Raw genomic sequence first — 12460 nt, 5'->3', positions numbered from 1 at the left:
TGGATGTATGCAGCTTGGTAACTTATCTGTCCTTAAGGGCGTAAGAGAGAAGGATTTTCTAAATATAAATGTTTAATCACTCGGTGGATGTGGCAACAGTGCACTTGGGAGGTTTCAGGAGTAGAGGAACAAGATTAGCAAGATTATGAAGAAATACCATACGTGCATAGGAACAGCAAGCGTGCTACTCCCTAAAATTATATTCAATATTTTGACATTACATTATGAATATTCACGGATTTTGTCTGTTCTAGGGAGTATGACTTCTGCAACATCACCTATCATTTTGAAATGGGACCCCAAAAGTTTGGAAATCAGGACTCTCACAGTAGAGAGGCTACTGGAGCCACTTGTTACCCAGGTGAGTGCCTTGTATTTCCTTTGCTTCTTTCTCTAGCATGATGCTATGTTTACTCATTATATGTAATTATCTTAATAACAGTAGATAATAAATTCTTAAGTAGTTTTTTGTTTGTGATCCCTAGAGGAAAGCTCTGTCCAAATGTGTTCAGAAGTTCTAGTTGTAAATAATTTATAGTGTGAAGATATGAGCATTAATACAGTAGCAATAGCTGTTTAGTTATGCTTGACTTTCAACAGGAGATAAGAAATTTATGAATCGGTAGATTTCAGCTAGGGATCTGACTGTGCACATGCCCTTGGTTTGTTGAGCTGCAATGGGACACAAATTCACATTGAAAGCAAAACCAAACAACCCTTAGCAAACTTTTCCATTTTTTTTTCTAACTGGACTAAAATGGTACGATGAAAATGGTGCTAGGCAATGTATATAATGTATATCATAGAATCATTAAGGTTGGAAAAGACCTTCAAGATCATGTAGTCCAACTTCCCTCCTACCACTGATTTTGCCCACTAAACCACGTCCCTCAGTGGCACATCTCCATGGTTATTGAACACCTCCAGGGATGGTGATTCCACCACCTACCCGGGCAGCCTGTTTGAACACCTGACCACTCTTTCGGAGAAGTTTCTCCTAATATCCAACCTGAACCTCCCCTGGCTCAAATTGAGGCCATTCTCTCTCATCCTATCAAACATATTCACATATTTTAGCGATATACAGTTTTTTAACTAGATAGATGAGATTTTATATAGTCAGAGAACATCTTTATATGTCTACACATATCAAGCTTTCCGAATTTGTACAGATTTAAATATGCTGTGAATGTGTGGACAGAGGCAGGAAAAATGTGGTCTGGAGAAATATGGCAGTTGATATCAAACTTCTGTCATCATTAGGGCAATTTGCTGAGACTGTTGTCTGGTGCATTTCTTTTCCTGTACTGCTGTTCGTAATAGGAAACCGGTTATATAACTATCCTAGTAAGCATTAAGATGGGTAGCCCATTATTTGAAATACACAAATCATTTTTCTCCTAGTAATGCCAACTATGTTAAAAATGAAGAATTCCACCAACGCCATCTGTCCAACCACCTGTTACTAACAGTTTTCTCATAGGTGTTGTGGATCTCAGGATTGGTCTACTGGGGAGAAATCTAGATCTTGTTTTGAGAGTGAGAATAGACTTCATGATGGGTTTTTTTTTTTTTCAGAATAAAAGAGATATCAAGTATAAAGCCCTACTACTTTAATTCTCTAAAAATGATATCAGAGTATACTCCTTAAAATATTCACTTTCCAAAGAAGTTAATCCTATTCTTCTGGAAAAAATTACATTGTCTTTCTCTGAACTATTCTGGTTGTGTCTCTAGTACGACATACAACTTTACAGACTCAAAAGCAAAGAAACGAAGGGAAGCATGTATCTATCTGCTGATGAAGTGATAATTAACATTCATTATAGACCTTCGCAATTTTGTTGTTAATATGGAGAACAAGCTAAAATCCAGAAGTCATTGCAACATGAAGTGAAAGCTAAGTTATGAGCTCTCTGTTAGTTTGGTCTACCTGCTGGCATGGGAAGTGAGGCTGCTGTGGCACTACAGTCCGTTGTGGGGAAAAGAAAATAATAAAGTACTGAGTCTAATGTGAGTGAATTTCCTATTTTACTTCCACTTTATTTTTCAACATTGCGCACAGAAGAGAGATTGCAACAGCAAAATCTTCACTGTAATTCTGCAGTTTATGAATTTCCTTGGGTTGTTTGGTTTAGCTAGGTTTTAATTTGACAGTATTTCTCAAGAAATGGAAATACAGAAATTACAAGTTGATGTATATGATGCAGATTTCTTCAAGTAAGGCTTCCAATATCCTTGCAGTTATATAATTTTTACTTTTATATTTGTATACTATTTCAGCAGTATGTCAATGAGGCTAGAGGAAATAATATGCTGTCAAGATGTACAAGAGCAATGTCTGCCTGTTGTTTTATTCAAAGTTTCTGAATATTTCCATTCTGATCTCTTTATTTCATAGCTTTCTAAACAGTATGAACATACAAAAATAACTTTTTGAACATGTGATTTGTTTCCAGTTCTAGAGAAATAACTGGTTTTACCTATTTTCCTCTAGTTTGAATCCAGTAAAGTTTGTTTGACAAAAGCATGTTTTGTGAGCTCTATAAACACAATCTTGAAAGCTTCAAGTGAGAAGAAATGTGCTATCTTCAGAATGTGTATATCTGTTGCATTTTTAGCTTAAGTTATTCAATTACTCTTTGTTTTTCTCAGACAAATTGACAACCATCCCAGCTTGAAAGACTTTTTTTTTCCTTCTTAAAACTACATAAACAGTGTGGTCAAGTAAGAATAGTATCTCGTTTATCTTTGTTTGGGCTAGAATTGCAGACTGCTTATGCTGTGACTAGCTGCACAAGAACTGCACATACATTCCAGGTGCAATGAATTCAGTCTCCTTAAAAAATTTCAAAGCGCTTCCGAAAGTGAACTTTGAAAGCTTATTTTGGCAAATAAATTAATGAAATATTTAATATCTGTTCCATTTGAACTCATAAGTGCAATGAATCTAATACAAGCTTCTTAACACACAAATCTTAAAGATGTAAAGTTGTTTCATAAGACATTAAGTCCCTGGATAGAAAAGGGAGATTTAATGGACCCAAACTACTAAAGATGTGGACTGCACATGTTCTGAGCATTCTATCTGACGTTGATCAGGAGTTGAAAGCAAACAACATCCTATGATCCTGTATAGCCAAACTTTGTCTGATACTTTTTTTGTTTTATTTTTAGCACCATCAAGATAAATCCTTGTTTCATTTTGGCACCACGCTTGAATATTCTAGAAGATCCTCTTGTTATCCAAATTCTGTATGATTTTGGAAAGCTTGAAAAAAAGGAGACAGTGAGGCACTAGACTTTAGGCTCCAAAAATGCTAATCAAGAGTCTTTGTTCTGTTTAAGGTGTGTGTGTGGAGGAGGATTAAGGCTCTAAACTCAGTGTTATGTATAGGCCCATAAACGAGTGACAGATTTTCAGATGGTGGAAGATTCAGTGATTTGTACTGAAACTTTAGGAAGAAATGCAGAAATGTGATCTGGATTTGAGAAAGAACATGGCACCAAGTCAGGAGACTGGTGCATTAAAACTTGAAGTTCATTAGTGTTCCAGATGAGAAAATATGGAGAACCTATGAATTGATTTAGAAGAAATTATATGAAAGGAAGGTTGTCTGAGCTGGAGGCAAAAAAAAAAAAAAAATCCATTAACTGATCATGAGAACGCATTAGAAATGACAGAATTACATTTATTCTAGGCAGCACTGAACTAGCAAACTAATTAAAACTTTCTCTGGCTGTCACAGGTCTAACATTACTGGAACTTGCTGGAGCACCCATTTACCCACTCAGTGGCGTCGTATTTAAAGCATAACAGATATGCCCTGCCATGTGTCTTTTTTCACATTAGAATTAGTGAGATTTATTTAAAAAAAAAAAAAGCTTCAAAATAGTAATTGGAATCTCCATTCTCAATGTTGTTGAAGTTAATAACTGAAATGTGCTTCTGTTCTCTGGCTTTGATTTCACAAATAGTTACAAATATATGGTGCTTCTGTTTTCTGTGTTTATAACTGCTGACGTTCTTTACGCCTCACCTTATCGTTTTTAATTCTATGGATTACTTTTCTTTATTATTTTAAATATTATTTAAAACTTATTTTATTTTTACTTGTCAGACCGTGGATGGTTTTTGTTAAGAAAGAAGAATTAAACTTTTGTGAAGGGCTTCAGTGCGTTTACCTGACATCTTGTGTAGCTGAAAAATAGTGCTTGTGGAGATTGTCCGTGACGTCTCAGGGGATAGTTTTGGTTTTCTGGGAGTTTTGCATAACAATTAAATGCAAATATGATTTTAACACAAGTGATCATATAAATTGTTAACACAATTGCTTTTTTTGAAAAAGCTCAAGAGCAGTCTTCTGCAAACATGGTAAAATGAGAATAGGATCTATGTACAATTTTTGATGATAAGGTATGCTTCGCTTGTTGATGAAACTTCCAAGTTCTAGCTGTTCAACTGTTCTTTTTGGTAGTTTTTCATGAGTATTTTAGAGTCTGGTTGTTCTACAAGTGTACATTTATTATCAGAGCCATGCAGCAGTTGTGGTTTTTAGGTTCTTTCAGGTTGTGGAATATTAGGCATTAGTTCAGAATTGTAACAATAACACAAGCAATGAGTCTTCCTCTTGTAGATTTTTCATGCCTGTTTGCATTTTCCTCCCATCTGACATATTTTTAGCCTTTTAGTTTTGCTCTGAAGAGACCATTCTGTATTTCCATTCATGATTGCTTCTTTTTGTTTTATTTAATTTTTCTGCAGAAATTTGAGGCCAGTTATAGTAACTTTGACTGAAACAATAACATGTTTTATGGCAGACAGATGTCATTGATTGTTTTTTCCTTGTACGTAGTATCAATCAAAATGAAGTAACCTGCATATAAAATAAACATGTAATAAAACAAAACTCCAAATAGCTTTGATTAGTGGAACTTACTTCGAAAGTCATCAAAGAATTTGTGCCTAATCTAATCCCTTATGCAGTATATTTTGAAAGTGAACTGATTGCCGTGAGAAAAGTATTTATGTTTCTAACCCTTCAAATTATTCGGATGCTGTTTCTATTTGGTGAGCCTGGACTTTATTACATTTGAACCATGAACCTGGTGCACTAATTAATCTCAACAGGAAATATTTTATTGATTGCTATCATCAAGGAGCTGGCTCTGAACCACAGCACTGCACACACCCCCATTCAGCACAGGATTCCTTTTGGAGGTTTTGTGAATGTATATACATGTTTAAAACAGTTTCCAGAAGTACAGTTAGAGATGATGGAGCACTGTATGGCTAAAGCACTTGTTCCACTTGTCTTAGTAATTGTGCAGCATTTTTGTGCAATTTCTCTATTTGATAGCTAGATTCAGCTGAGACCATCTTCAGGACAGACTTAAAAGAAAATGACTTATGAAGGCTCATTTTTTGATCGTTTGAGCTAAATTCAGTGACATTATAAGGTCCAATTTATTATTTTTTATTTGAGCAATACTTATTTTCCAAATTGCAGAGTTACGTTCCATGAAAGCTCCATTTCTGTTGATTCATGGTGTTTTGGGGGTTGCAGGAGGTTGAGCTGCTCCAATGTGGGCTCATTATGTGACGCCCAGTAGCACCAGGGCAGTGAAGCTGCATCCTCTCAGAAATTGAGTTTGAATTTTTTCTTTTCTAACTGAAACTGAACTTTAAACTATAGTTATAAAGGATTTCTTTGTTCAGAAGTTGTAGAATTCACCTTACTTTCTCTGACGTTATTATATTCAACATTCAAAATACCATCTGAACTAAAAGTTATCAGGTATCTATTTATTTCAGGCTCCTTTTTAATCTATTGCATTCTGCAAGAAGTGTCTGCTGCGATCTGTCCATCACAGTTTCTTCTTTGTCATCAGATTTACTGACATCTGTGCCTCTCTCTGAACTCTAGTTGGGATATTCTTGGTACTTCTTAGAGTTTTTGTGCTGACTGAAAGAGCATCTCACTATAATTTTTTCTATATTTATTATCCCTGACTGGAAAATGGTGAACTATTTATAGTATGTAGTGTCCTGCAAGGTTCTGGACCTTGTCAGTCTGTTTGCCTTCATAGAATCAGAGAATATTCCAAGCTGGAAAGGATCTGCAAGGACCATGAAGTCCAACTTCTGGCTCCACACAGGACCACCCCAAACTCAATGTCTGAGAACAGTGTCCCACTGCTCCCTGAGCTCCAGCAGCTCGGGCTGTGCCCACTGCCCTGAGCAGCCTGTTCCATGCCCACTGCTTTCTAGGACAGAACCATTCCCTAGCCCCCTCCAGACCCTTCCCTGTTGCAGCTCCATGCTGTTCCGTCAGGCCCTGTTGCAGAGCCCAGCGCTACCCTTCCACTCCCTCTGAGTTGCTGCAGGCCGCCATCCTCACACCTTTTGCCCTCCAGACCCTTCACCATCTTTGTAGCCCTCTTTTGGTCAATCTTTAAAAATTTTGTGATCTCTTACAGTGATGTTATTTGCTATTTAAGGGTATTTATATAGCATCTGTACCTCTGGGCTTACACATATGCAGGATAGTTTTTTCTGCGGGAAGAATGAAGACTCAAAGGGTTCAGGTCTCATCTGCTGCTTAAACTCAGAGGAAGATAACACACTGGCTACTTCTCTTCACACAAACCAATGTGGAGAGATGGTGAGAAAAAACTGTTAATGTTGTATCACAGCTGGAGATTTAAGTTTTGCTGCAACTGCTGAAGATTTGCAGAAAGTAGTGAGTGAAAAAGCTTATGGCTAAACAGAAATACTCTTTAGCTTTGTATTTTTAAATGCTGCGTCTCCATCCATTAAGAAGGGCTTTGATCTTGGTCAGCATTAGCAAATTCTTAGTGGCTTAAGGTTACCAGACAAGTCCAAGTTGTTCTTATTTGGTATGGACTAAACCATTTTCATCGTGGTATAACTTAACAAAGAGATTACTACCTTGTCTCTTCAATTGAGAGGTAGCATTATGGAATAGGTCCCACTGTGGCATTAATATATTCATGTGCAGTGAGTTCTGAGAAGGAATTTGCTGCGTCTTGGCTAGTACAGTGAATGAATGCGTCATCTGCCTTGATGCAGTTGTGTATGTCAAGTTATGGCTTTCTCTACTGTATGAACATAAGATGGATACTCTTTGATGCCCACAAAGTTGATCTCACAAAATGAGACCCATCTATATTCCTGAAGTCAGATTCTTTGGGTCCAGAGCTGTGACTGTAGCCAAACAACAAAGAGAGACACACAGAATGAATATGCATTCAGTGACAAGATGATGCACAGTGTGGTAAAAAATTGATTTACGTAGACTGTGTGCATTTTAATGTAGCCCCTAAACCTCATTGTTTAGGTAGCAGCAATACCAGTTGCCTTGTACCAATACCAGTGAAGAGTCTGAGGGTTAGGTTAAAGTTTTCCCCAAAGTGACGGAATAAAGGAGTGTAACAGCAATGGGGCTAGTGTCTTGATTAAAAAGAAAAGCAGTTTATATTAAAAAAAAAATCAAAACAACAGAACAGCAACAACAAAAACTGAGTATTAAGCTAGAATAAAAGCTAGGAAGTTTTGCCAATATTTCTGGTTGCTGCTCCATTGCAGCAATGAACCTATTGTAGTGGGGCAACCAGGGGAGAGAGGGACTTGGATGAATCTTTTCCATAAGTGTAGAGTGTGTAACAGGCAAATTAGTGCAAATAATTGCATAGCTAAAAGCTGGTTAAGTCCCTGAAATAGCCTTCATCTTGACTGCTGAAACTGCAGCATGGGATTTCGAAGCTTGTCTATCTTTTCTCCAGTTTGGTTTTCCTACATACCATTTGCTTGCAGAAGTTTCATGGAATAGTTTTCAGAAAGTGACATTCCTTCCAGGAATTTCCAAATGCTAAGCAAGATTCTCAAGGTAATTTGAATAATTTTTGTAATGCCTTTCTTCTGCTTGTGTCCTTGAAGATGTAGAGCAAGATGCAGCTCAGCAAAGTTGAGCCTTTTTTCTCTCCTCAAAAATCCAACTCAGCTGGTTCTTAGTAAACCTGCTAAGTCTACACAGGGTCATCACTATAGAAGAAGATCTGAAAGGGGAAGATCTAAAAGTTTTGAGTTAAAATTGGCTTTGGTTGCATATTTGTAAATTTCTCTCAGTTTTTTTGAAAGGCATAATTATATATATATTTTATTGCAAAATATGAATAATGTATCACTTCCAAAAGCTTTCCATCTAAAAATGAATAGTTAGAAATATATTAGCAAATTAGTCTCCTTAGTGTCCACATGCTAATTAAAGGAGGAGACGTATATCAGTTTGTTTTAAAAGATGATTGCATATTTATAGCATTTGGCATTCATTGATAAGTGGGTAGGTGGCCTTGTTATGAAACAAGTAATTTTCATTTTTTCTGATAAGCAAAATGTTGTTGGTATTGTAAACTAATGCTTCTAAAAGTATTTAACGTTATAGCTTTTTCAGTGATTAAAATAAAAAAAAATGTATCAGTTATATGAGTAGTTACAACAACTTACAGAACTCTAATGCTTTTAAATATAATGTACTTTTAAAATGCAACTCTAAGTGCCTTTGCAGTGGATTATCTCAGAAAAAAAAACATTTTTTTGCCATCACCAATTGTGAATGAAATGTATTAGGAATAAATATTGTTAATCACACGTACTGTATGAGCAGTGAGAGTGGCAGTGGCAGAAGATAATGCGATCTTTAAATGGATGCAACCTGGTGGGTATTGAATAAATTTCGTGAGACAGTATTATTGTAATAACAAAGCATTAATTAGATTATTATTGGAAGGATTCCCCATTCTCAGAAATGATGTTGACAAATTGAATACGGATCAAGGAAGATTAGGTGAATGATTCAACTTTTGTCTTTTAATGGTACTCTAATGACTTGGGATGTATTTCATTTCTATGTAGGTTTATCAATAAAGAAAAATTGTACTAAATGAACAGGCACTATGGATTTACATGCTATTTCTGGTAGCATCCAGAGAGCAAATAATTTTCTAGAACTAATTTAAATGAAATTCAAATATATGATTCATACTCTGAAATGAAAATATTCCAACATGAAAATGATATTTAGCAAGAACTCTGAAGTACTGCTGTGAGTAGGCTTTAGAAAGCTAAGAGGCGTGATCTCAAGCAGTATAAGTTTCTCTATGTACGCTTCTAATGACTTCTGTAGTCTTTGTAAGAGATTTGGGTATCCAAGTCTGTAATCCCTCTTAGCTTCATTCTTGACAGTAATTTAAAAAACTTTTTGACTTTCTTATTTTTCAGTAACTTAACTTGCTGGATGTCATCATCAGTCTATAACAGACTAGAAAATAAGCTTGATTGTTAAAAGAATATGCTAATTACAAGACTTTGCTTTGAAGTGTTAATTAACCTAATTATATGAGATCCATGTTCTGAAAAGCAGTGGTAATTTTTTTCAATTTCCCTTCAATATGTATATCTGAAGACTGACTTTATATGAAGTTGAAAAAATTCAGGGCATAGATATATTGGTGATGTATTTATCTTCTTTCTAGTATTAATTGTTTTGGAATATTGATTCTAATGGTTATACATCTTTGTATAGATCCAAATACATATAATTATATTATGTTTGGTTTTGTTTGTAAAAAGCAATTGTGTGAAGAGGTGAGCGTTTGGGGTATTTTTAAGAGGATATTACTTTTACGTTAGAAAAATTTAGAAATGAATTGTTTTTTTTGTTTTGATCACATGGTCAAAATTACACAATTAGGACTCCTGTTTATAAATTGATTTTAGTATCTTTTCCTACAACCTCATAAATAGGTAGCGTTCTCAAATACTGTGTGCCTGATAAGCAAACACTCATACTTGGAGCCAGTATCTTCAAGTAGTGTGCAACTCTTTAATAGTGGTAGCCCCAGCTCTCTCAGGCTCTCCTCACAGAAGAGCTACTTCAGTCCTTTGATTATTTTGGTGACCCTCCATTGGACTCTTACCATTTAGTCAAATTTTGTGTTGCACTGGGGTCCCTAGGACCGCACACAGTACTCCAGCTGTGACCTGCAGTAAAAAGGAGTATAACATGCATAAGATGCTTAACAATATGCTGGCCTTTCAGGTTGTGAGACTGCAAGCTAAACTTGAGTTTGTGAACATCATATTATTAGACACATGCATTTAGACAATTTTGCCCCATTTAAAGGTGGCATTACACCTCTCGCTAAGGTGCAGACTCGTTTTTCCTTTCTTTGTTCTCAAATCTTACTTCCTTCTACAAATGGTTAAAATGTAAGTTTTCAAAGAAGGATTTTGGAGAAGTAAGAAATAAGGTTTGCAATTGGAATTAATTTTCCTTGTTCGTTTCATGTTTCTCCATAGTAATGGAAATGTGTCTGCTTATGCTAATAGTAAGTTCTTTTATTAGAAGGTATTCATACAGAAGCATAATGAATCTACTGTACTGAACGGTTACGGAATACTGAGTTGTTTCCAGGGGATACATATTAACCTATTCAATTTTTCCCAGCAAATTACATGTATCTACTCTCCATAGTGGAGAACGATTAAGCTTTTATTACTCTGCTTGAAATATTTTAATTAAACATATATTATTTTGTAAGGTTATTCTAATACAGGTGAAAAATAGGGAAAGCTTATACCTCTTCATTTTTAGGTATGCCTCTTCATTTTTGAAGGGAATCATAGACTGGGTTGGGTAGAAAGGTACCTCAAAGGTCATCTAGTTCCAACCAAGGGAAGAGATTATTTATGTATTTTGTGATAGTGTAACTGTGTGCACATTTGGACACAGAACAGGAAATGCCAGGCTCTAAGCTGCATCTAGCTGTTCTTCCCAGTGTGGCAGACAGGTCTGGAAAGAGAAGTTTCTCTTCCCTTGCTGGTTTACCTTGACAGGTAAAAAAGGAATTGGGAAGATTATTGGTTGGTATCTCATTGGGCTTTCAGTCTCTTTGACTGTTAGAGACTTTCCCTTGTTCCCTGCTTGGTTGCCTTTCTGGTTTTCTTGGGTTAATTTTTTGTGGAGAAGCCAGATAGAAAGCTGCGGTGCTGTGTCATAGAGGGTGAAGAGCTGACCTCCTTTTCTCAGTCAAAGTAAAACTTAGGATCCTCAGCACTTTATCACCTGTACTTCATTATCATTCCTCAGCCATTGTTTTTCTGGCTGTTACTTAAAACTGAAAAGGCCAGATTTGTTTTTGAGGTATGCATACCTGATAACATAACAGGCTTATGTAGTATTTGTTAGTGTTATGCTCTGTTATACAATTATATTTAGTTATTCAAAATTATTTGGACAGAAAAATTAGTTGTATGTATTACCATTAAAGCCTGTCAACTATCATAGGAACATACCTGTGATATAGTATACAAAATGAACAGATGCAACTCAAAAGTTATTTCATTTTCTCTCAGAGTTCATGTCATGAGTGCTTCCCTTCATTTCTGTTTTAGTTTGCTTTAAATGTTACGTAGGAAATAGCAGGAGGTATTAAAGAAGATGACGTAGGGGCTTGTCTGTGATGCTAACAAAATGGCTGCAATTGTACTAGACTTCATGGTCGTTAGTCTTCTTTAAGAACTGACTTTCTTCTTGTATACACAAACAGCAAAGGGATTGGAAATTACCACATGCCTCATTCTAGAGCTTTTGTGGGTGTTTAAATTTACTGAACAAAAGTTACTAAGCACTTGGAAAATGAAGGTTGAAACTTTGAGCTCAGTGTAGTAGTCACTGCCTAATATTTTATACATACTTAAAGAGAGATTAGTACTGCATTTGTTCTTCACACTTCTTAGCCTTTTTCATTGAACTATGAATGTTCAAGAGCAAAATTGGTATAATCAAGTTGTACAATCATGTTCTCTGTTCAAGTGATTGGCCCTGTAGTTTTCTCTTCATACTTCAAAGAATGTCCTCAATTAACCGTAGGAATTTAGCTCTTTCTTTTTTTTTTTTCTTTTGTTTCTTGCTTTTGCAATTGTTTAGTTTTTACAACCCAACAATAGCCCTATGGGCTGGATGAGCCAGCAAGGATGCTAAACATCCACAGGTCATTTATTTCACATCTCTCATGGAAATGAGATAGAAAGCCTGAAGCACAGAAATTCTAAAAGAATTGTGTCAGAAACTAAGTTGAAATAAAGTTGGTGTGATTCTTCTCTGTACATTCTTCTCTATTCAGTAACAGTGATCGCAGTCACACAGTGGTTGAGGCTGGAAGGGATTTCTGGAGATTATCAAACCTTGCTCCCACAGGAATACCCAGAGCTGGTGCCCAGGCCTGTATCCAGGTGCCTTTTGGGCATCCTTTGGGAGAGGAGACCCCTCAGCTCTCTGGTCCCTGTGCTGGTGTTTTGGCACCTGCCCAGCACATCTGCTCTACCTGATGGGCAGGGGGAGCTCCTGGATTTCATACTGTGCCCCGTGCCTCTGGG

The 12460-nt window shown here is 36.3% G+C and overlaps 1 protein-coding gene across 3 annotated transcripts in view; it reads left to right on the top strand.

The window, feature by feature from the left end:
* Positions 1-12460, top strand: part of CTNNA2 (catenin alpha 2) — a 457330-nt gene that overhangs the window by 58212 nt on the left and 386658 nt on the right. For all 3 annotated transcript variants that reach the window (XM_021395891.1, XM_021395885.1, XM_021395890.1), the window contains exon 2: positions 255-361. In XM_021395891.1, the coding sequence (XP_021251566.1) occupies positions 260-361 (102 nt within the window). In that variant the 5' untranslated portion in view covers positions 255-259. The remainder of the gene's footprint in view (positions 1-254; positions 362-12460) is intronic.

Source organism: Numida meleagris, chromosome 4 (assembly GCF_002078875.1).
Source record: "Numida meleagris isolate 19003 breed g44 Domestic line chromosome 4, NumMel1.0, whole genome shotgun sequence".
NCBI lineage: Eukaryota > Metazoa > Chordata > Aves > Galliformes > Numididae > Numida > Numida meleagris.
The sequence above is the reverse complement of the archived record's forward strand: the minus strand, read 5'-3'. Positions and strand labels throughout refer to the sequence as shown.